The sequence below is a fragment of the Crocodylus porosus genome, unplaced genomic scaffold (genome assembly GCF_001723895.1).
Source record: "Crocodylus porosus isolate Cpor-Errol unplaced genomic scaffold, CroPor_comp1, whole genome shotgun sequence".
Taxonomy (NCBI): domain Eukaryota; kingdom Metazoa; phylum Chordata; order Crocodylia; family Crocodylidae; genus Crocodylus; species Crocodylus porosus.
Window position 1 is genome coordinate 3984687 of NW_017728886.1, and position 24285 is coordinate 4008971.

The 24285-nt window shown below is 53.4% G+C and overlaps 2 protein-coding genes across 2 annotated transcripts; both read left to right on the forward strand.

Annotated features, from left to right (window-relative positions):
* The first annotated feature begins 24 nt into the window (after window positions 1–24).
* Window positions 25–5351, forward strand: MRPL55 (mitochondrial ribosomal protein L55). The gene is made up of 4 exons (XM_019529480.1): window positions 25–114; window positions 2850–3041; window positions 3485–3686; window positions 5086–5351. Exons 2-4 carry the CDS (start codon window positions 3016–3018, stop codon window positions 5233–5235), a joined length of 378 nt encoding a protein of 125 aa, XP_019385025.1. The 5' UTR covers window positions 25–114; window positions 2850–3015; the 3' UTR covers window positions 5236–5351.
* A 1514-nt stretch (window positions 5352–6865) lies between these two features.
* CUNH1orf35 (chromosome unknown C1orf35 homolog) lies at window positions 6866–18635 on the forward strand. The gene is made up of 9 exons (XM_019529492.1): window positions 6866–6902; window positions 7499–7657; window positions 8881–9031; window positions 9740–9785; window positions 10945–11027; window positions 11922–11994; window positions 13081–13160; window positions 15517–15666; window positions 18347–18635. Exons 2-9 carry the CDS (start codon window positions 7564–7566, stop codon window positions 18633–18635), a joined length of 966 nt encoding a protein of 321 aa, XP_019385037.1. The 5' UTR covers window positions 6866–6902; window positions 7499–7563.
* The last annotated feature ends 5650 nt before the right edge of the window (window positions 18636–24285 follow it).

Sequence of the window (24285 nt, forward strand, 5' to 3'; positions counted from 1 at the left end):
GACTGCCGCAGAAGCCGCGCGTGCCAGGCGGCGCGGACTGATGACGCCCAGCCCCAGCGTGCCGCCCGCCTCGAGTGCGGCTCGCGCTCGCCCGGCCCAACCGCTGGGCGCGTGGTAGGTGGGGGGCGGGGCACTCGGGCCGGACCATTACGGGCGGAGCAGGGGGAGAGGGGGTGGGATGGAGAGCCTGCTGCAGGGGTCACGCCGGGCTGGAGGACGGGGCTAGGGCGGAAGCAGCAGCATCATCTCGGACTGTACCATTATGGAGCTGTAAGGTCCAGACCATTATGGAGTTGGGGGGGTGGAGCTTCAAGGGCAGAGTGGGGGGGGAGCAGGAACATTCGGACGAGACCATTCTGGAGTGTGTGTGGGGGTGCAGCTTCAAGGGTCATACTGTCCCAGAGGAAGGGGAGCAGGGCTGGACTATTATGGGGTTAGAGGGGAGCAGCCTCAAGGGCTGCACCATTAGGAGAGGAGGGAGGGGCAACTTCGAGGGCCAGACCATCATGGGGGGTGCAGGAAGCAGTAGGAATACACCATTATGGAGCTGGGGGGGAGCTTCAAGGGTCACACCATCATGAAGGAGGGGGAAGGAACAGTTTGGACCAGACCATTATGGAATGGGGCAGCTTAAAGGGCCAGACCATTATGGAGGAAGGGAGGGAAGCAGCCTCAGGGGCTGTACCATTAGGGCAGGGGGCACAGGTTGTAGGGCTAGACCATTGGTAATGATGGGCGGGGGTGAGGGCAGGACTAAGGGGGTGGCCCCTCGTGGAGCTGGGCCTGCCCATGGCTCTGTGACACAGGGTCCCCCAGGGCAGTTTAGGGCACTGGGGGCTACGGGAAGTCTCGGCCATGGCTCCCCTCGCCTGCTGCAGTAATGCCCCAGGGGCTTGGCACAGGCAGGCGGGAATCCCATGGCTTGGGGCTTCCCGAACAGGGCCAGCAAAAAGCCACCATGGTCCTAAGGCCTTGTGTGCAGGAGCCTGTCCTACAGTTGTGACGTGGCAGGTTTGGGGCGAGACCTCTGCCAGCTGCGGAGGAGTTTGCATCTCGCATCCTGAGGTTGGTGCCGTGTAGATCTGAACGGCTGGAAGATGACCACGTGCCAGACACGGGACATGTGCATGAACATGACCCGGCTGTCAAGGCCCGTTTGATGTGCATTGAGGACGTGGGGAAGTGCCCACCAAGTCAACATAAAACCCCTCTTAATATGGGGGGGGGACTTAAGTGCACATCACAGGATTACTGGGGACATCTTATGAAGAACACTGGGGTGGGAGTGAAGGTCCAAGGTTTCAGACAAGTACCTTGAGCAGAGCACACTGGGCCTGCCCGCTGGCTTCCAACGAGTCCCAAGAAGCCAGTGAACACTGCCCAGTGAAACTCTGCCTGGAGGTACGAGTGGACAAGGGAATGGAAAATGGCTCTGCGGTCCCCAGGGGGTCCCCCCAGCCTCCTCCCTAGTCAGGTAGGTGTCCAGCTCAGCTAGGCCCAAGAGGAGGTTTCTTAGACCTTAGATTTCATAGGCATTAGGGCTGGAAGGGACCTTGCAAGATCATCTGGTCCAGCCCCCAGGTTGACCAAGAGGTTGTGGGGCCATCGACGGGGAGTGCATAAATAAAAAGGTGCAGGGAGAAGTGCAGCCGGGCCCTCAGCAGAAGGTCCTGGATGATGTGGGAGGGTAGATCCCAGCCCATGAATTGCTCCAGGCTATGCTGCACCCTGTAGTCTCCACTCGGGGGTCTCACTGACATGTGCTCCCTGCTGGTCCCGTCGTTCCTCCCCTGCAATTGCACTCGTGCTACAGATGTGCTATTCTGCAACAGGATCATCTCGCACCCCGCAACTGTGAGATGCCAATTGTGGGCTCAGACCCAGAACAGTTTCCTCCTGACAGAGGACAGGAGGCTTCAGTCAGCTGCCTGCATCTCCCTGCTATCCAGAGCTTTGTACCCATCCTTGGCCTAGGAGAGGAGTTGGGAGCTACTCTCAAGGAAGGAGAGCAGGGCTTAAGCTGGGCTCTGACACTGCTGCTGCTTGAATTATGGCAGCAGAGCACCCAGCGTAACTCTTTCTGCAGGAGTTTGCTCCTGCCAGTCACACCAGATAGTCTTGTCTCCATCGTAGAGTCCAGTGTGATTCATGTTTCAGCAGTCGGAAAACTGCTGTCCTTTGGCAAGCAATGGTCCCTAGGTATGAGCCACCTCCCAGATCTGTTTGGGAAGCTTATGCTGCTGAAGCTTAGTAATAAAACCTGATGAAGACTTGGAAAAACTTGCTGGTTGCCAATGAGAAGTGTTGCCACACAATGGCCAGTAGAGATGGCACCTGCTAGTAGCCACGTGCCCGTGCCCTGGTGCTGCATTGCTCTGAGGGGCTGTTGCTGTTATGGGGAGGGTCCTCTGAGCATGCAGTACTATACAGGGTATATTTCTGGGGGAATGTTGCTGCTAAGAGGCGCTGCTCACATCAGGTGTCACTGCCAGTATGCTAGATGCTTGCTTGCACTGTCCTGTCTGGCCTTCTGTACCCTGGGTCTCTGTTTTAGTTGATATTACTCCATTGCTAGCCGAAAAATCAGGGAAGGCAGAGCACAAATTGGCCTGCCCTGAGATGCACGCGTCTGTTTCTGCCATTCTGCAGGGAGAGAGGTGAGTCTGGCCACTCCGAGCAATCCCTTTCTCCAACTTGTCATCTGCAGTGCTTTCTAGAAGGCTAAAGGAAAAGATAGTTCAGAGACGCACGGGGCAGGGGGGAGGTTTCATCCTTTTTTAAGTTTTAAGTGATCTGAGTGAAGACTTAAGGAAATGCCACGTGGCCAGAACCATCTCCTTGGTCATCAGGTTATTGTCAACAAGGAGAGTGCATCCCAAGAGGCAGCGTAGAAATCCCATCACTGCCCTGAGAAGCTTCATGGAGTAGAGTCGAAGAGAGATCTGACTGGGTTTTGCATGCACGTGCCTCATCCGTTTGGGCCCCTTCTCTTCTGCAGTCGTTGCCAGGACCAGCATGGCAGCAGTAAGCAGCAGCCTGAGGTAAGCTTTGCACTCGCATCTGGCAGGTTGGCTGATCTGGGGACTCATCTTGCATGATCCCTGAACAGAGATGAGGGCCACCAGCTGCTTGCAGAAGGCATTTGGCATCTCAGATCAAGCCACAAATTGTGCTTGTGTTTATTGTTAGGACAGGGTCCGCTCTCTCAACCCTTGGTCCGTAGGAGCATTCACTTGAGTTGCACGCTGAAACCAAGTCTCTTGTATTAGGAGATAACCTGATTGTCAAGGTGGTTAAGGAAAAAAAACCCCTCAGGACTAGGTTTGTGGTGGAAGCACCATTCCTTGGGACTTCAGGTTTTCTCCCTCTCTAGCATATGACAGACTATTCTTACATGGTGCTTGGGGGCAGGCCCATGAGCTCTTTCTCCTGAAGGAGTGTAGGGAAGATCATTGACCCTGCCCTGTCTGAATTCCTTTAATAGCTTGTTACGGCGAGATCTGATCCAGCGGCTGCTCCCCACGATCTATAGTCTACACACAACCCCCAGCCAGCACAACTCCAACAGGGCTGCTATTGCTAACTTACAGAGACAGATCTACGGCAGGGTCTATCCAGTTCTTGTGGTCAGGCCTGATGGATCGACCATTCACATCCGCTATAAGGAGCCGAGGCGGATTCTGACGGTAAGGCTGAGCCAGAGCTCTTTCTTCTGTAGATCTATTGGAGAAAGATTATGGAGGGGACATTGCTAATCTCTTCTTAATTTCTTAGGCCTAAATCATCCCCATTTTCCAAACACTGAGAGACCTGTGCATCATTATGTGGATGGTGTGATGCAAAAACAGCCTCACTCCTGGGGTTATTCCCAGGCAAACCCCCTCCTTTCTGCTGATTTCAGATTCCTCTGGCCAAAGGGACTTGCTTGAAGGAAGTCTTCTAGGTGGAATATGGAGGTTCTGGGAACCTTTCCCTTCATGCCCGCAAACATCACTGTGTATAAGAACAAAGGATCTGGTAGCCAGGTGCCTCAGCAAAAAATCCACCCCCCACTAATGGTCCTTACTGGGTCATAGAAGTAGGAATCTCCTTTCTTGGCTAGGTGAGGTCTATCTGAGCCAGGCTTGGGGCCCTGGAGTCAGGAGTAAGGGGAAGCTTGTGCTATATCTGATCTATAGATAGACAAAGCTGATGTTCTGTAGAGTAGAGCTTTCTCAATTAATAAATCGACTTAAAATGCAGGTTCTCCAAGTGAAAGAATCTCAAGACTCTTTCAGTATATTTGTTGATATTTTAGCTTATTGCCTTTCACAGTGCAATCATTTCAGCCCCTACAAGCTACAAAACTTGTTTGCCAAGCTGTCACAGGCCAAGTCAGTACAACTCCCCACCCCACCCCTTTCCCCACCCACACAACAACTCACCAAAACTTCCTATGTGGGATGGGAGTGAGATGGGCAATCTGCTGGGGGGGCATGTACGGGGTTGGGGGAAGCTGCATGGGTGCTAGGTCCTAGGAGCTGGAAGGGGTGCATGCAGCAGAGCTTGCCCGGATGCTGCAGTCCATAGCTACTACCCTCTGACTGCATGGGGCTGAGCCTACACAGGCAGCCCGCACTGTGCTCCTACCCACACCCACCATCCTGGCCTTGGCCAGCAGGCACAGCTTACTGGCAGGGCTTCTTCTGGTGTGGCAGCTCCCTTCACCTCCAGTGGCAACACCTCTCCCTGCTGTATTGTTCCTGGCAGGGGAGGAGCTGCAACCAGGCAGCTCCTGCCCCAGCATGCAGGGCTTTGGCTCCCAGCTGCCTTCCACCAGCTCCACTGCAGTGAGAGCAGAGGGAGGTGACAGCTTCCAGGCAGCAGGAGCAGTCCTCCCGGAAGCTGTGCATTCTGCTTGGGGCCGGCAGCCCAACTGCGTGGCCATCGGGTTTTTTTTGGAGCAAAACCTCTTGATGATGACATCTCGCCTTTTTCCTTTTGGACATGACAGAATCCTTGGAGCTCTGTTCTAGATCGACCTGCTTCTCTTTATTCTAGTGTTGATTTTTTTTTTTCCTACTACTCTCCCCCTTTCCTTCTCAGCTCCCTGTAGACCTCAGCACTCTTCCTGATGCTGAAAGAAGAGCCCGGTTAAGGAGACGTAGTCACAGCAAGCACCAAACGAAGCAGGAGAAACTGCTCGAGTATGACATTAATATGGATCAGTACAAGAAATTCTGGAAGAAAAAATGAGGGCTTGTTTGGAGGATCTGGGAGGAGGTCTGAGGATTTGGGACTGCACTGAAGGAGACTAACACAATCTTCTAGGGTGATGGTTTTTACATGAGTAAAGATCCTTTACCCCGTAACTGCTTGTGGTCCTTTTCTTGTGTGTGTGCATGCGTGTTTGAAAGGTACCACCCTGTAGACTGAAGGTCTCTGTTTATCTGCTGCTTGGCTGGATGGACAATGACAAAAAACCACAATGCATCAAGGAGTGACAGGAAAGTTCATTCTCTTTAAAGCATCCAGTCTTTGGTTTGTCTGCTGAGCTAAACAAGAAAGGTGCCAACTGTACTGGTGGCTTTGTGGGTTGAGGAATCAGTTACCTAGGAGCTGGGCTGAAGCACCCAACTGCGCTCGGAGTCTGTAAAATCTTACTACCCCTGTTTCTGAGACTGACTTTGCTGCCCATGGATAATTAAAGAAGGTGAAAACTCTTAGTCTGCCAGCACCAACCATGGCTGAGCCGTAACTTTACCTTGTACTTAGGGGGTACTGGAAGCCATAGGGGTGGTTTGAAATGGGTGTTTAAGATGCAGTTCTCTGTAGGAGGGCAGGATATTCCAGGGCTGCTTGGAGCCTTTTATCTCGGGAGATTTCAAACCTGCGGCAAAACAGGGAAACGGCTTTCCCTACGGCTAAATGTAGCAGCCTCTGGGGGAAACGCTGCGGATCTTTTACAGCAACGGGTGGGATCAAAATCGGACAGGAGGCGACAAAGAACAACTTCCTACCGCGTGGAAAGCGCGGGAGGTCGGACGAGCAGAACGCAATGGAACTTGATCCTGCGATGAGGTCTTTTGAAGACGGAAAAAACCCCACGATCTTAACTGAGCACATGGACCGTTTGAATAGACCTTGAGGAAAATAACGGTGGTCGCTCCTGAGAAACGGTGAGCCCGATCGCGAGGGGGCAGAGGAGGGGGTTAAGCTGGGGAGTGGGAGAATCTACTTTTACAGTTTGTCCCTGACCCTTTCGTGTGTTCCTGCGACCCACTTTCGGGGCACAACCCACGGGCTGAAAAGCGCAGCGCTGCGCTGGTGAGCAGGAGCAGGGGCAGGCTAGGAGCCACAGCTCCCACTAGCAGGCAGGTGAGCCAGGGCAGGCTTCTAGCCCTGCTCAATGCGGGGCAGTGCAAGAGATCCTGGGATACTGGAGGACTTCAACTTGGGCCACCCCTTAAAGGGACAGGAGCTGAAAGTATCCTGCTGGGAGTGGCGTAATTTTAAGCCGCATAAGGAGGCTCCAGGGTGTTACCGTGTGGACGACCCAGGAGCCGCCCACGGTTCCCAGGGAACAAGCCCGTACTCAGTACACGAGCCCAGTTTCTACGTCACAGAGCAGACGAGCACAGTGCGCCTGCTCCCCGCCGCCAGGGAAAGGGTTAAATCCCCCGAGACAACGGCACGTCTGGGCGGTCGCATTCTCCGAAGGGCGGGGGGGGCGCGCTCTGTGCCCAGCCAATGGCAGGCGGGCGCCGCGCTCCCTTCCGGGTTGCTCCGTTCCATCCCCCCCACAGGCGGAGCGCGGTGGTCTGTTCCGAGCCAGCCGGAAGTCGCTTGCGGGCGCTTGGAGCACCGGGGGGCGGGGCGGCCCGGGGCCTGCGGCGGCGGCGGCAGCGAGCAGCGCCTTGCGGGTAGGCAGGGCGGCGGGGCGAAACGGGCCCCTGTGCCACGTGCGTTTGCTCTCCCCCCCCGGCCCCCGATCATCCCCCTGGGTTGTTTCCCCCTCCCAGCGGGGAGGCAGGGGTGGGAGGAGAGTGGGGTTTGGTCCCTTCCAGCCCTGCCTCTCCCTGCTGCCCTGATCTGGGGGGGGCTCCGGGCCTGGTGGGAACGGGGGCTCCCGCGTGCCGGGGTGTGCACGGTGCTGCTGCGTGAAAACACGCGTGACGGGGAGCCAAGCTGGCACTGCGGGGCATGAGCCGGCCGCCCCAGGGGGCGGGGAGGGCTTGCCTTTCTTGCGTGCGCCGGGGGGGAGGGGTAGGCTGCCCCTCCTGAAGCTGGAACCCGGCACGGTGCTCGGAGGACCACGAGTCGGGTGTGCCGCGTGACCTCCGTCCTGCCACACGCGGCTGCTTGTGTGCGTCTCTGGTTGTGGTGGTGGAAGGCCCGGGGCGTCTCGCCCGCGCAGCGAGTGTGGCTTATCTGGGGCGGCTTTGTTTCTAGGGAAACGAGCTTTTTGCTCCTCGCAGAGGATGCTTAGAGCCTTGTAATCCTCCTGCTTGCCTTCTAGATGCAGAGCATCTGGGCGCCTGGCGGCGATCTCTGATCCATCCGGCGCCGCTGGCCGTTCCCGCCATGTTCGGCTCCTCCCGCGGAGGTGTGAGGGGGGGACAGGACCAGTTCAACTGGGAGGATGTGAAGACGGATAAGCAGCGGGAGAACTATCTGGGTAAGGGGAGATCCCATGATTACTTACAGCCTCTGGGGCAATCCAGCGCCCTGTCGCAGCCTGACCAGCGGCCCTAGCGGCTGGTGCGTACCCGCGAGACCCGTAAGTCTCGGCCACCCTGGGACCGCTGTTCCGGCTGCGTTTGCAGGCTTCGCTGCCCTGCCGGGGTGTTTCTTTGTGGTGTTCGCATTGGCTGCACTTTGCCTCGTCTTGCAAGCACGTGGTGCGTTGAACAGGCCACCGTCTTTGAGGCTTGTGTGGGTCCGTTGCCATCGCCCGGTCTGCCCTACAAAACACAGGCCTGGGAACTCTGCTCCAGGCCTTCCACGCTGAGCCTGGCCATCTGTGGTGGGCTTCAAGGGAGGTCGTCGCTAGGAGCTGCTCTAACAAGACTGTTTGGAGAACGCCCTGTTTCCCTTAGGAAGCAAAGCGGTGTCTGAGCATCGGTGAGCAAAGCAAATCTGGCTTAGGCTGTCAATCATGCTGCGAAAACACTTCGGGGGCTGCAGCAGTACAAAGTTTCCATACCAGTACCGCACAGATGGGCTCTCGCATGTTGCCTGTTCATAAAATGCCACTCTTAGCAGCTTAGTGGCTTGTCCTGTTGCCAACTCAACCCTTTTCTGCCATCTGCGAGAGTGTTTGTGTGTCACGTGGCTGCCACGCTCCACCCTAGATTTGGCTGCTTTTCAGCGCAGCAGCGTATATAGGGTTAGAAAGCCCTTTGTGGATCCTTAGGGGCGAACAGTGCTATATAAATGTAAGCTATTCGGGTATTGTTGGCTTGGGTTTCTATTACGGGGGAGGTTCCTGAGCCATCCCAGTGAGCTGTTACTGAAAAGATAGAGGTTGGGATATATTGGCCGAATAGACTTGCATTTTCAAACAGGTGCCTCTGCAGGATGCTCTGGGCCTGGCTAAGGACAGGAGCTGGGTGGTTCTTGTAGAGCTCTTTGCTCATGTGCCAGAGCACTTCCCATGGGGGTAACAGCATCTACTCTCTTTGCGGAGAAGCTGAGGCAGAGAGATGAAGTGACTTGGCCAGGATCATGTGGCAGGTCAGTGGCAGAGCCAGGAACCGAACCCAGGTCTCTGATCCCAGTGGATTGGTCCCCATGTGACCCGAGTCGTGGATCTGAGTCTGTTCTGCTGCCTGGGCGGGGACGTCTTCACAGGCCGGATGTCCTGGTTCTGCTGACGGCCTCTCTCGTTTTCTGCGGCAGGGAATTCCCTCATGGCTCCAGTGGGAAGGTGGCAGAAGGGGAAGGACCTCACATGGTATGCGAAGGGGAAGAAGGAGGGCGTGCAGATGTCCCGGGAAGAAGAGTTGGCTGCCGTCCGGCTGGCCGAACAGGAGGCCATGATGGCAGCACTGTAAGTTCAGGTGGGATGTATCGCACTGGTGACTTCCACACGCTCAGCGCTGCCTTCTCCAATACGTGTTTCTGGTTGTGAATTGGTTGTCGCAGCCTGGGAAGTCACCTCGGCTTTCCGCCCCACCCTCCTCTGTGGGTGTTTAGTCTGTAGGGAGGGAAGGTGTCAGCCCTCGTTTGCCTTCCTGCTACTCATTGCCACGTCCATCGGGACTTTCTTTTTCTAGCTTTGGCTTATGCAGGAAACCAGAAATGTGCCCAAAGCTGCTATTCAAGTAAAATCTAGTTGAAGAGAGCAACGGTTTTTGTCCTAAGAGAAAGTAGGCAAATAAGTAAAACGTGTGAATAACCAACATGCGATGAAGCGGAATCTGCTGAGCAGGAGAGGGTTCGACGTGGATGATGCTTAGGGTATGCACTTGTCTGAATGCGGGGATTTGGACTTGAGCTCCCAGGAGGCCGTTCTAGTTCTGTATCCCTAAAATATGATTAACCAAAGAAATGTTTCTGTTTCTGGAGCCTCTTGCACTTGTGGTTCCTGGCGTCTCTGGGTCTGCTGACCTGGTAATCTCCTAGAACTGAACTGATGGGGAATATATTCATGTCAGTGCCAGATTGAGTCTCTCTCTCGGGTGATACGGGAGCCTGACATCACCTGTTTTTGTTTTGCTTTTTTGTATGATGATATTGTGGATTTGACTTTTTCTAGAGGCTACAAGAATATGAAGAGACACCCCACCGGCCTGAGCAAAGAGGTAACGTGGGCGTCCATCCCCTGGGAGCTGTGGCACTTGTGGGCTGGGGGGAAGATGGCATTTCATGATAGCATCGTCTATCTGGGCTTTGCGTGCCAGAGTACTGAAATGAATGCTTTAAACAGACTGGCGCTTACAAGGATTCACCTTTGGGGAGTGAGGGTGAGGTTTCGGCCTTTAGTCAGAAACAGGTCTGTAGGAAAGGTTACTTGGTCCTCAATTACATATTGCTCCCTAAAAAATATTTCTGCCCCCTTTAAAAAAGAAAGTGCATCCAAAACCCCAAACCCTTTCTGATTCTCCATCTTGCTTCTCTCCTGGTCCCAGACTGATGGAGTAACCAGTCTCTTCAGGAGCACGGAGGCCTAGCAGGAAAAAGTACTCCTGGAGAAGCATCTCTCCCCTTCATCCACCTTCTTAATTGCAGGTGCAGAGCATGGAGAGAGCTGAGCAGCATCCTGGGGTGCAAGGCATTCTGGGAATTGTAGTTCTCTAGATTAGCAGTGGAAAGCTGCTCTTGGGTGGAGTGGCACTTTCAAATCCTCACCCCCCCTGGTTTTTTTTAGCACCAAAGCCGCGTCCAGAGAGCAAAAAAATGCTGATTATAGCAGCAAAAACCTGGGGATCTGTCACAGCTGTGGTTTGCATCATGGGAAAGATGGGCTTTAAAGCTGCTTTCAGCCCATGTCACGGCAGTGGAGCTGGAGATGCTGAGACACGATGGGATTCGAGCATGGAAGTGGCGAGCCAGGCAATAGCAGGAGTGAGGTGGCTTTTGCAGCCCAGTACCTAGGGATTAGGCAGAGCAAAAATTGAGCTGCATTTGCTATGGGGAAGCTATTATTTCCAGTCCTGTTTTACGAGTGGGATAACACCTTAATACCCTCCTGATTCTCAACCCAGTGCCCTTTCCACCAGGCAAAAGCCAGCTGCTTCCTCTGTGGTACTTGCTTATCCCACAGGTTTTTTGCAAGGTTTGGTTGATGGGAGTCACGAAATGACATGCAGCCTCTTTGGCCCCTTGGCCCCTTCTCCTTTTCATGCCCTGTCTGGGGTCACACTGGTCTCTCCTGCCGCGGGGAGGTTGGTGCTTCCAGCTTGCCCAATTCATTGTTCGGTCCCGCAGACGTAACGCTCCTTCTCGCCTGTCTTTCTGCAGGACCTGGCCGAGGTCTGTAAGCGCGACGGAGTCGAACAGGAAGATAAGGATGTGGATCGTGTGGTGGGGCTGGGGAGCTCAAGGTAGGGGGCTGTCCTCTCCGAGGAGGAAACTGCAGTGCTTTCCCCTATTCCTGAAACCGTTCCTGTCTAACACGATCTCCGGCGGCCCTGAATTGGCAGATGTTTTGCTCCTGCAGCTCTCTGCTGCCCAAATCCTCTGCAGGTTTCTTTTCCTGTTGCCCTTCTGTTGTCCTCTACCACCACTATGGTAGCAGACCATGAATCATCCTGTTGTCCCCCAGAACACACATGCCAAATAGAAAGCGATGTGATCTAATAAGTCTAATTAGAACTGACCAATCAGCAGCTTCCCTCTAGGGAAGCAGGTCACATCTTTCTCCAGCAAAGGGAAGAGCATCTTAGTAGCGTATTGTGGAGTCCAAAGCGCTGTGTAGGTAGCACTCCTGCAACCACTGCAGACTTGTGCATCCACAGAGCCCTAGCCTGGCTTGACCGGTAAGGATGGAAACGAAAGTCAGTGGCTCTGCTTCACGTAGTACAAGAGGAGTCTAAAGAAATAGAGAGGGCCTGTTTGCCTGGTCATTTTTGGGCGATCTTGCGGGATAGCAATAACGCTGTGCCCCTTTTTTTTTTTTTTGTGGGGTGTCCCATCAAAGGGTTCTAGAGTGATTTATTACCACCGTTGAATCCTTGCAACTCACCCTCTTAAGCAAAGTGATCCCCAAAGGAGACGCAGGGGTGGCAGAGATTAACGGGTTGTGCCGAGATCCTGCAGTAACGCTGTGGCAGGGTTGGGAACAGACCTTGGGGACGCTGGGCTCCCGAGTCTGGGTTGAGGCAAGGACGTTCCTCCGCCGCACTCTGAAAATGTCATTTGCTCAGCTGTGGTTGTGGTGCACGTGTGCCGGAGAACGTCACCTTTAAGTGCCCTCGTGGTGTTGCTCTGATTTCCAGTGGCTGTTCCGGTAGAATGACGCTTTCCAAAGAAGACAAAGAGGCGGCCAAGCTGGGGCTTTCTGTGTTCACGGTGAGTCTCTCCAGACTCTGGGTGATGGCTTACTCCTTGGGGCTGGGAAGCTGGGTGCTTGGGAGAAGTAAGATTCTTGCTTTGTGGTGTCCCGGCCCCCCCCAAGCCAGTGCTTTGCCATCCTATGAGATTGGTTTCCCTTTGCTCATGTTTTGGGAGTGCTTTTGTGTTGGGACTGATCTGTCGCCATGCTGATGTTGGCTCTATGTGGGCCCATGTCCCCTTAATGTCTGAGCATGTTGTGATTGCAGCGTAGTTCTGTACCCTGCAGGAGTACTGCAAGAATATAGGATTGCCTCCATTTTACAGACTGGGGGGTTTGAGGCATAGGGAGCTAAGACTGTGTCTGCACTTGCAGCCATCCTTAATCATGTACCTGCCACTGTCCATACTGTGAACCCTTTTCCTTAACTCTTAACAGCAGTTTAACCTGAGCCTGGAAGCTCTGCTGAGATACCGGGTATGAAGCTGACACCCCCTTTCCCCCTCATCTCTTGGCCTGTGCTCTCCCTGCACTGTGGTATGAACTTATGTAGGCCTTGAGCCCAGGAAGTGCATTGCTCCTCTCCTCCACCTCATTGCCCCTTCTCTATTGCCCCTGAGTTAGAGACAAACTGTCTACAGGCTGATTCCTAGAAGGGCACCGCAAGGAAAGCTAGGATGCGTCTTAGTGCTGCGCTTACAAAAGAAGGGCAACCTGTGACACTGGTGTGGCAACAAAGTCTGATATAGATAAGGAGGAGATGCCTCATATGACCTCAGGGGTGACCCTAAATATCAGTGTAGGCTTGGCCTAAGTGACCTGCCTGAGGTCAGGGGGATAGTCTGTGGCAGAGGAGGTGATCCTGTACCCATGATCTTCTGCTGTTCAGCTGGATGCTTCCTGAGAACTGGGTGGTGTATTGGTGGGGAATAATGGAGAAGAACCTGACCTGGCTGTCCTCACCTCCGTGAACTTTGGGTTTGGGCCTGATGTATATCACCAGGATGTTCCTATCCTCAGCTTTGACATCCTCTTAACAGTATCGCGGGCTGATTTGTTAGCAGCGTGCTGGTGTGACGCTTTATTTCCTGTTGAAACTCTAGCATCACAAAGTAACCGAGAGTCCAGAGACTTCCAGCGCAAAAAGGAAGCAGGACAAGGAAGAAAAAGCAGAAGAGAAAAGGTAAAAATAGCCTGCTTGCACATTATCTGCAACTGTCTCTTGGGTGGGGAATGGCAAGAGAAGAGCTGGGTAGATCCAGAAGAATTCCTCCCCAGCCTTGTGTGCCCTTGGCTTGAATTCAGAATATGAAAAACTTAGTTCTTCCTTGTATATAAAAGAAAGAGCTACATTTTTCATGTTCCCAAAGCGTAGGCTTTAAGAGCAGTGCCCAAAATCATGAGGGTTGGCAATACTGAAATGTCTTGCAAGCCACGTTTCATGTGTTATGGATGTTAGCAGCTGGGATCTGTGTAATCCTGAAACAAATTTTGTTCAGGCAGGACTGTTGATAAAGACAGAGTTAATCTGTGGGGTGGAAGGAAGAAGCGATGCCATGGCTGATGTAGCTGGTCCCAGGTCTGTGTGTCAAGCCTGTGAGCTGATTTGTAGGCCTCTTGTCTGATCCATGCAATACATGTTGGGCATCTCTCCTTGGCTCGACTGTCTTAAATACTTGACCCCTGTTCCTGCAGTATCCAGGCACTTCATGGATGGACTTAACCTTGACCCTACCTCTTGTGAAGCTGGACACTGCTATAATCTGCATCTTAAGCAGATAACGGTTGCTCACAGACATGAGAAGCTTATAAAGCTTCCAACCCAGGTCTACTAATTTGGAGGCAAGTGCATTAACCACTGTGCTGTCCTTCCACTTCAGTATGTCAGTTTTGATGTGAGATCTTGAGAGATGTCTATTCATCAGTGCCACCAAATCCTCATAGAGCCATGGAAACAAAACAGCCTCACTTCCAACGTAGGCTGTGAATTAGCCTATGGATGATCCGTATACTTCTGCGGGGTCGATCGCAGCTCTGCTCTGAATGAAGCCCTTTTTCCTAAAAAAACAAACAAAAACAAAACAAGACAAAAAAACTTTAAATTCATGAGCCTCTGGTCATTGGGAATACCCCGACTTACCTGAGTAAGTGTCTGTTGTGTGACTGACAGCTGCTCAAGTCGGGCCTGTTGGATAAACGCACTGTTTGCTTAAGCTCGTACTGCGTTGCTAGTTCCAATGTGTTGGCTGTTGCTCACATTGAAACGAATATAGTTTCTGCATACCTGAAGTGCATAAGCCACTTGATGGCATAAGAACTTGTCGGTCCCCCCCTTTCTGCTTTGATGTACTTGTTTTCTTGCATAATTAACAACGTTCAGTCAGTTTCCCCAAAATCAAGCCTTCTAATAGCAGCCCTGAGCTGACTAAGTCCTGTCAGCCTTGGTGCTATTAGAGGTATAAAGTGCTCTGAGTAGCAAGACTTAATGAAATGCAGAAAGCTCAAGGTCAGGTGCTGCTGCAGTTAAGGAGCAGGGTAAGTGCATAGCATGTTTTCCCAGGGCCCCGGCTGTGCTCAAAGATGGTGAGTGCTCTTCATTCCCCTGGAAAAGCAGAGCTGTTTGTCATAGAGGAGTCCTGATCCTGGGAGACGGAATCATAGAAGTGTGGAGGAGTTGGTCTGGAAGAGACCTCCAGAGGCAGGATTGTCCCCACCCAAACCATCCTGTCCAAACCTATAATCTAACCTCTTGGCAAAACTACCATCAACCCTGACACAACCCCTGAGCTTGCCCTAGGGAAAGCAAGGGAAACATGGCAGCCAGTGTCCTACTTCTATAAAAGGCTGTTGATATACTCTCAAGGGATCCCAGATGGAGGGCCATGCACCCTGCTACAGAGGAAGATAAAAAAACCCTATAGTCCATACCAATCTGGCCATGGGGTAAAATTCCTTCCTCACTTCAAATATGGCAATTGAAAGTTTTCCCAAGACCTGGACGTGGGCGGCAGGACGCTCTGTCACAAGAGATGGGAGTGTCCAGAGCCTCCATGTGTTCAGAGCAAAATGCCAGACCCAGGTCTCCAGCAGCGTTGCCTCTGCACTCCTCTGTCTCTAGCAGCTGTGCAGGATGCTTGAACGGAGATAAGCCCCAGAGATGATATCGAAACTAATTTTGCAGATGGGAGGAAAGAGTGCACATCTCTATTTTGACTGTGCGTGTGTCTGAGGGGATTAGGGGAGGGTTATATGCCAGAGAGAGCTGTAAATATTCCCTCCTGCTTACAGACACTGTAGGAGGGCCTAGGGCAGAGGGGGCCATGTTTCCCTGAAGGATTGCTGGCTCGTCAGTACTTTTGGCAGTGGGCTACTGGGGAGTGTGTTCCTCTGCTCCTCCCTGCTGTTGCTGGTGGCGTGGGGATGTGTTGGGCCTGGGCTGAGACCTACCAACATGCTCACGTGGGCTGTCAAAAGGCAAGTGGGTCTGAGGTTTCAAAGATGTGTCCATACTACTCATGCCTCTCCCTCTCACTGCATAGGCCTGAGAGCAGCAAGAAATCCAAAAAGGAGAAGAAGAAAAAGAAGAAAAAAAAGCATAAGAAGGAGAAGAAGAAGAAGGAAAAGGAGAAACATCACAAGAAAGAGACTGCCGCCTCTTCTTCTGCCTCCTCTCCAGACCATGAGGAGAGGTACTAATACTGCCACCTTTGCTCGCTGCTTTCTTTTCATCATGGCGGTGTCTAAGGCCCCGGTGACAGGGGCAAGGCTGGGAAGGATCATGTAGCCTGACCTCGCGGGTAGCAAAGGCCAAAGAGCTTCAACTGGGTCCCTCTTGGGTGGGATCCAGTCCTGGGGCAGAAGGTTGTAGTCTGAGGTTTAAGATGTCTCCTGCAGTCCTTGTGCTGGAGGTGCCTTGGTGGTGTGGACTGCAGCATCCCCTTCCCCATCCAGGAGAGGCTGGTGGAGTGTCGTCAAGGGCTGGAAGGCTGTACCAGGGCCTTGTTGCTCTAATGGTTAATCTTCCTGGGGCTGGACTCTTTGCAGGACAGCGGTGTGATCTCATCCTAGCTGCTTCATGGCTGGCCAGCACATGCTGCAGTACCTCGACCTTGTGATACTTGTCCCAGTTCTCCCTGCTTGTATGCACGCCAGGTGCTGGCTGCAGGGCTGGAAGGGAGCTCTCCAGAGTCGTCTGTGGAAAATATGTCCTGGGCTGAAAACTGAGGAGAGTGAGGGGTGCTTACCACAAGGCAGCAGTGTTCCTGCAAAGCTGCCTGGTAGTAAAAGGATCCTTCAAGGGAACCATCAAGACCGGATTGCCCAGACGCACTAAGGCCATCTCCCCAGCCTCTCCCACAATCGCTGGGCGTGTATTGTCCGCTCCTGAGGTTTTCTCCAAGTTGCTCTAGGTAAATAGCTTCTGGGCCCCCAGTTGTGGTAAGCAAACCTTTTCCCCAGTCACCACAGCAGGTTTGAATTGGCTCTACCACCATAGCCAAACTCCAGGGAAAATCTCCATCACTTTAGACTTCTTTTTCTCCAGATACTCTCTGTGCATAAATTGTATACGAGATCTTTTAGCCTACTACGCTGCCTCTCAATATCCAGAGGACACGGCATGCCACCCCCATCATTTCTGATGATGCTCTTGGAGTGGGTTTGTAATCTAATGCCATCTTCCCAACTAGCCGACCGATTGCTAAGGCAGGCTGAGGGTCTCATGTCCTGTGGCAGCGGGCAAGGTAATTTCTGGTATTGTGGGGGACCAAACCACCTTGTATTTAGCACTTGAAAGGAGAAGCTGCTGCTTTAAGAGTAGTTAAGCACACCCACTGTTTTCCCCCACCCCCCTGGCAGGTAGAGAAGCCACGTTTGGGATATCTGATATAGTATAGCATAGCCTGTAAGCTTTACGGAGTAGGCATCTTCTGTTCAGTGTTTGCGTGGAGCCCAGCACAGCTTGGCTGGTGCAGCGTAAACAGGAGCTTGATCCTGCTCACACTCTCACACTATTTGCATTACTGCTGGGTTATGCTGTAGTTGATGACATAAGGAAAGAGCAACACTAGCTTAAGTGAGTTTAGGATCCCTGTGAACAGGGCAGGGGTGGGGCTGATGGCTTCTCTAGTGGTCCAGCTAAGTGGATGGTATAGGTACACTGCTCTCAGCTGTTCTGCATTTTTAGCTGCGCTTGCCAGTACTTCTCACACGAGGGCACTGTGAGACCAGAGCTGCCCCTTTCCTCCAGTGAGGGACAGTGTCTGGGCAGTCCCAGAAGCAGAGCTGCCACTCATGCTGACTTCCAGACCTTCCCCACTGCAGTAGCTCTCTCCCGGGAAGGGGATGCAGTTGAGCTGCGTGCTCTCCACAGGCCAACTCAGTCTCCAGGGGATCTCTGTGCAGTGTAGGAAAGCCGTTTGGTGCCAACCTGACTGCAGGGACTGTGCTGGCTGTGCCAACCGAGTGATCAGCAGAATCCTGCTGAGTCGCACCAATCCCCTGGTTGAGCTGCGCCCCGCATAGCTGAGAGGGGGGGAACCATATAGAGTCAGGGGCAGTGCAGCCCATGCTTCCCTGGCAGATCTGACTCTAGCTTGTGGTTCGGATGCTTACAGTAACCCTACGTGGTGATGGCAGCAAATGACTCATGGTATACTTCTGCCAAAACCTGGCAGTCCCCTGAATGGGAGGTCTGTGGGGAGCAGCAGCTGTTAGCACATGGCATCTGGGGTGACTTTCTTATGCCAGTGATGCAATGTGCAAATCGGCAAGGTTGCCCCTCCAGGCCTGCCTGGTATTCAGAAGCCCGCGGTGAATTGACATCTGATTAATACAGCTGTCTTGCTCTCGCTTCTGTCTGGGAGCCTGACACTGGAATGCCATTAACCCCGTCCGCAGCATTAACAACACAGCAGGAGGGAGCGGTGGTGGGGAAAAATATCCCTCGCCCCCCAAGCACTCTTTTTCCCTGGTCAAAGCCTATTCTGTTAAAGGTGTAAATCCAAGGTGAACGTGGGAGTACCATGTTGATCTCAGTGTTGCTCCTTGGCAGAGTCTGGCCTCTGGGTGCATCCCGGAGCAGGCTTAGTGGGTGGCACCTGGCCTTAGCCCTAGGGCAGGACAGTGCATTCCCAGGGGGGTGTTTTCTGGGGCTCTGTTCCCCACGGAAGAGAAGATGGGACAGGGCAGGACTGTTCCCTTGGCTACGTGCCCTCCATGCTAAGAAGCCTCATGGCATTGCATTCTTGCAGAGCGTTTGGGGGCGAGCCCCCCCGCTCCGTGTCCATCCGTCTCTTGTTCTGTGGGGCCTGCTCCATGGGGGCCATGGGGTTAGCAGCATGACGATGTGCCCCGTCCTGTCTGTTACAGGAGGAGGAGGAAAACCCCTTCCCCCAAGGACCATTCATCATCCTCCCAGCGGGCTGGAGCTGGCCGCCGTGACAGTCATTCATCACCCAAAGCAGAGACACAGAGATGGCCCAGCAGGCGACGGCATGACACAGACTCCTCCAGCAGCCCCCCTCGCCGCCCAGCTCACAGGAGGGGCAGCAGTGACAGCCCCAGCCGCCATTCACCCCCAGCGAGGAAGAGGAGCGGAAGCAGAACCCCTCCCGCACGCGGCGCCAAGCGGCGGCACGACACCGATTCAGACGACTGATTCGGGGCATGCAGGGGCGGGGGTCCAACGCTGCGGTCGCCTTGTTTCACAGGGATCCTGTCTGGATAACAGCGATGAGGCCAGACCTCCAGCTGATGCAAGCCAGTGCAGCTCGGACCTTGCTGTGTGACCCCAGGCCTCTGAGTGGCTCTCGAGCTTCCCCAGCTGAGGGTCTGGCCCAGGGATTTTTAATGCCCGTCTCTGTTATCAGTTTGCACCTTTTGGACGGTGCCAGCAGCTGTTAAAGTACAGATGCTTTCGGTAGGTCTGCCCTGATGCGCTCTGTGGGCTGGGGTTTGCAGGGAGGGAATCGTTCTGCATTGTAGGCACTTACCCTAGCAATAATTCTCCTTTGCGGCTGGGACGGTGCCCACACTGGAAGGATGGTGCTGGTAACACCTCTAAGATAGACTAGCTCTTGGGCTAAGATAGATGAGCTCTTGGCCAAGGATGCTGCCCTGCTCTGGTCTTTGGCTCTCTGACTCTCCTGAGAGATCCCAGCCATGCTGGGATCTTCACCCAAGGGTGACAGGATCACAGTCTTGGTTTCGGAATATCTGTTTCTTATAGCCAAAAAAAGGGCTTGTTGGGAAGAGTCTTACTTCCTGTAGGAAGTGTTTGTAGCTTGCCACATGGGCAAGGCCAGTGGACTGAGAAGGCAGCGTTTTTTGGTCCATCTGAGCATCCAAGACCCCAGTGGGCTGCAGCTGGAACAGCATGAGCTTTTACACCAAAGGAGTCATTGCGCACGGGACCCCTAGGAATGCATAGCGCGAAGTTTATAGATGTGGTTTTTAATCTACCACTGTGCACTGTGTATTTAAATCCCTCAAATGGCTTCTAATGAAGAATTTAGGAGGGAGTTGGGGGGAATGCAGGAGCTTTTGAGACTCCAAAGTAATGCCCCTTAAATATAAGGGAACTTTCACCTTTTGTTGGATGAACAGCATCCCTCTTCCCTCGGGTTCCTGGATACGAGTCGGGGTCAGGATGCGTCTCCAGAACTGCGCTCCAGTTCGTGGCTGGTGTCACTTGCATGGGTCTGTTGACTTCCAGGAAGCCATGCCCACATCACATAGAGGAGGGCATTTTCTGCTGAATCCATGCCAGGGCAGAAGTTCCCAGCTGTAGGCTGAACTAGCTGGGGCTGTAACAATATACCTGTGGCCCTAGATAAGTTATCTGTGTACTGCCTCTGTGGGCACACATGCTATGCCACTCCTGCTAACAGTTAGATGGTCAAGACGTTGTCAAACTTGGCTGTGTTGGGAAACTATGGAAGGGTTTGAATGGAGCTGGAAATCTCCAGCCCGTTTGCATCGCAAGGCTGACGGTGCCGAGGTGTCTCTGTTATGAGCCTGGACAGAGACCAAGTACCGAGCCTCTCTAGGACTGAAGGCCCACTCTGAACAGAGTCGTGCTGGTGGGACAGGAAATGTGCAGGTGTGGGGTAGTTAAGAGACCGAGGGAACACAGTCCATTTCCATGCCATGCTCTCTGTTTTGCTTGGATGGAGCAGATGCAACTGCAGTGCAGAGAACTATCCCGGGTGTAGTCTCGTGCCTCGCTGTTGCAGAAACAGGTTTTCCAGCACAGGGTCTGAGCATCTGAGCTGCTGTTTCCCTCCTAGCAAATGGTTGCAGATCTGTTTTCATGCTGGCTGCAAAGGGGAATGTGGATTCCTGCTCACAGCTGTGTGTCGTGCATCAAAGGGCTGGGAATCCAAGGGTTGGTGGGTTTAATAACTGGGATTGGATGGTGGTGGGAAGAACCAGCCAAGATGCTTTGTGCTGGACTTGTACCATTGGCCCTTTCCTTGACACACAATTACAGCCAGGTCAGCAGAGCTGGTGGGAAGGCAGCTCGTTCCTCCATCCAGTCTGAATGTGTAGGGCACCTGACCCTTTCCTTACAGTAGGCAGCCCCTTAACCTGAGGGGATGTGTAGCCTAGAGGAGACTGGCCCAAGGCCACACAGCAGGTCAGTGGCAGAGGCTGGATTACAATCAAGATGTGGCTAGACCCGCATCTGGTGCCCTAGGCCTGGGATTGTGCTGCCTCCACTGTGTGGAAGCATGGCCTGGATGAGCACGGATGTGGTTCCCTAATGAAAAGGCCCCTGTCCTTTTGTTTTTTCTTGCAACCTGAATTACTCTTGGGGCCACTGCAAAGTAGCCAGAAGTGCCAGCAGGAAGGAGGTGGCAGCATGCAGGATGCCTGGTAGGTAGGTGTCTGCTTCTCTCCAGCTCTCATCACATTGCCCCGTTACTACCATAAGCAAGGAGGCGAGTCCCCACGGCCTGCATGTTACTTGAGCTTTTGCATTGCCGGAAGAGGTCGCTGCTTGAGGTACCTTGGCAGGGCATTGTTTTGGGAACGGTAAGAGCTTGTGCAGCCACTGCCCATGTTCTCTCTGGTTATTTTCTGTCGTTCATGCCAAATTCACCTTGTCTAGGGTGTGGCATTCAGACGTGCCTGCCACTGCTGTCTGGAGGTGGACCGGGGAGACGTGTTCCCGCCCTGATCTAGCCAGCAGGGAATTGCCGCAGGATGAAACCCTGGGGCCGGAGCATTAGGCAGAGATGGAGCGCGTAGCTCTGTTTTTTCAGGCTTTATGGTAGGATGAATTACGACTGGAGAAGGAAGCCGAGCTGACACCTAGCCTTTGAAGCAAGCCAGTGATTCAGCTGCACAGGCACCAGGGCAGGTGCCTCTCGGGCTTTGCTTATCATTATATGTAGGTTATGCCAACCGTCTGGCTCTTGTTTTGCACAACTTGATTTAGATAACTGGCCCAAAATTCCCCCAGGAGCCTGCTGCTGTTTCAAACATCCTGTCCATGCGGTGTTTAAATTTTGCATTTTTTTTTCTTCCCTACAGCGAGCTCAGTGCTAAGGAAAGGGTGCAGCAGTGACAGCTCCTTCGGCTCGTGCACCAGACAGGCATGTAGAGAGTAGCAGTAGTCTGGAGACCACTATAGGAGGAAGAAAGCTTGTTCAATTCATTGTGAGGCTTCTTGGAGCTGGTCAAGGTACAGGACCTGTAAGTGATAATGGAGCTGTTTGGGTTGTTTTTTGTTGTTGGTTTTTTTCTTCTCCATAGCTTTTAAAGGCCACAATGAACATGCAACCTAACCTTCTATGCAACATGGGCCTGAGACCCACACCTAGCAATTCGGGGTGTCGGGGATGTGGATTCCTGTCCACTTTAGTGTCATGTCGCACTGCAGATCCTTGTTAAAAGTGACAGTTACAGCTACAGCCAGACTTCTGCAAAGCGAGTACCAGCTTTGCCTGTCTGCCAAGGGCTGTGTGCTTGTCTACAACCCGAAAGTGCAAAGACATACCTACAGCCTGGATAAGGGTACTGGACTTATTTAAATGGCAAGCTGGGCTGAAGGCCAGATCCAGTAAACTTGGTGGCACATCTAGGCACCTGTCCACCTCTGCTTGGAAGCCAGAGTCCCCAAAATAGCCTGCAGGAGCCAGGGAGATGCCTCAAGCCGGCATTCGTAGCATGCAGCTGCCTGTAGAAACTGCTGAAAGTAGGGGTGAGTCTTAAATTACCACCCATTATGTGCATTTACTGCAAGGAGATGGCTCAATCCTTGGGGAGGCTGCGGGCCTGAGTTCTCTACTGGTCCTTGGCACCTGCATGCTCAGTAAGCAGAGCTCCCCGTCTTGTTTTTGAAGGATGGCCAGTGCTGCTGCAGTCCTTGCCACCTCTGCCACTTGGGGAGTAGCCAACTGCTTGCACCCAGGATAGGAAAGGCTTGGGCTTAATGCCTTCTTCCTCTGCCTGGGGCAGTCCACACCCAGGCCTCCTATTTCTTAGGAAAGTCCTAACCACCAGATCAAGAACTGTTCTAAGTGGGACTGATTTTCCTGCTAGAGCCAGCCTGCTGGGCAGGACAGAGTGCAAGATGTAGGGGGCCAGAGAAGGCACAGGAGGGAGCCTGGCTCTAGCCTAGACTAGAGGCTTGCACACACAGCTGGGATGTAAAGGGGGTCTAGATTACAGTCCCTGTTCCCATAAAACCGTAGAAAATGAGGGTTGAAAGGGACCTCATCATCTAGTGTAACCCCCTGCTCAAAGCAGGACCATCCCCAACTACCTCACCCCAGCCAAGGTTTTCTCTTAAAAACCTCCAAGGGTGGAGAGTCCACCACCTCTCTGGGTAACCTGCTCCAGTGTTTTACTATCCTGCTAGTGAGAGTTTTTCCTACTATCTAACCTAAACTTCCCTTGCTGCAGCTTGAGCCCATTGCTCCTTGTCCTGTCATCTGCCCCCACTGAGACCAGTCCAGCTCCATCCTCTTTGCACGCCCCCGCTAGTCAATCCCCTCTCAGTCTTCTGCAGACTAAATACGCCCAGTTCCTCATCCTTTCCTCATCGTGACTGTATACATTTGTGCTCCCATCTTCCCAGCTTATTGGGGCAATGGGGTTTTTAGCATCAGGACTGTCTCTTGTGCATGCACATAACGGAGCTCTGCTCGAGTGGGGACGTTGGGGTAGTGTCCTCCCACACAATGGTGCGAGCAGGGAGCCAAGAGGCCTGTTCTGTTTGCTCGCCTGACTCCTCAAGCCATTTCATAACCCCTTAGCTGAAACCCTGAGCTGAGCGAGGCTTTCACTCCTTATGAAACGGTGAGCAACCAGGAACCTCGTCCGTAGCTGTGCCGGGGGCTGGCTGCTGCACCAGGTTGTTCGGTCCGAAGTGCAGGCTGAGGCAGCCAGATTTGAACTGCGCGGGGAAGAAGGAGCTAGTCTGATTTCCAAGCAAGCCCATGGAGAAAAGGTGCAAGCTGGTAGGATGAATAGGTGTACTGGAGGTGTTTTATTTCTTAATTTGGAGTCCGCTCTCCCTTTCAGTCAGTGGGCTGAAGGGCTGGGACCCTCGAGGCTGGCAGTGGGGTGCTGAGAGAAGAGGAGGAGGAGGATCGGTCCTGCTTAGGCTTTGCGGACGTGATGGTGAATTTGGGCTGAAAGTTGGGAGAGAGCTCCTGGAGGGAAGTGCTAGGGCAGATGCAAAGCATCTGGAGGATCATTTTAGGGACGCTTGACACAAGACCAGCCCAAGGACTCGAGTAGGTGGGTCACAGCACAACGCAAGGCTAGATTAAGGCATGCCATGTCACCCACTGCGCCCGAGCGACGGTGCGGCGTTGCCCCCAGTTGTCCCGGGGTCTCAGCTCTCTCACAGGGGCAGGGTCTGCGGGGAGAGGGGGCTGCTTTTTTTCCCCCGAGTGTTTCCCAGCCCGGGAGAGGAACAACGCCACCCCCTGACAGGTGGTGCCGGCCCCGTCACCTCTCCTCAATGTGGGTTATTGCCCATCAATGAGCACCGCCTGGCTCCCCTCCACCCCTCCCCGGCGCTCCCACCGGCTGCCTGAGATCCCAGGGCTGAGCTGACTCGTGGGATAAATATGGTCCCCAACCCGGCCTGCTATTGTCTGCCCCCAATTCATCCTTGGCGTCAAGGCTTGATTTTTATGGTTGTCGTGCACGCCAGCCAGCGGGCCGCCGCTTTCAGAATGGCAGAAGGTCAATTAAAAGAAGGCAACGAGAGCCATCTCCCCTCTGGGGGAGGCCTTTGAGCGCTGGACCTTTTTTGTGAATTGGTCCCATTGTCAGCTGGAAACGAGAGG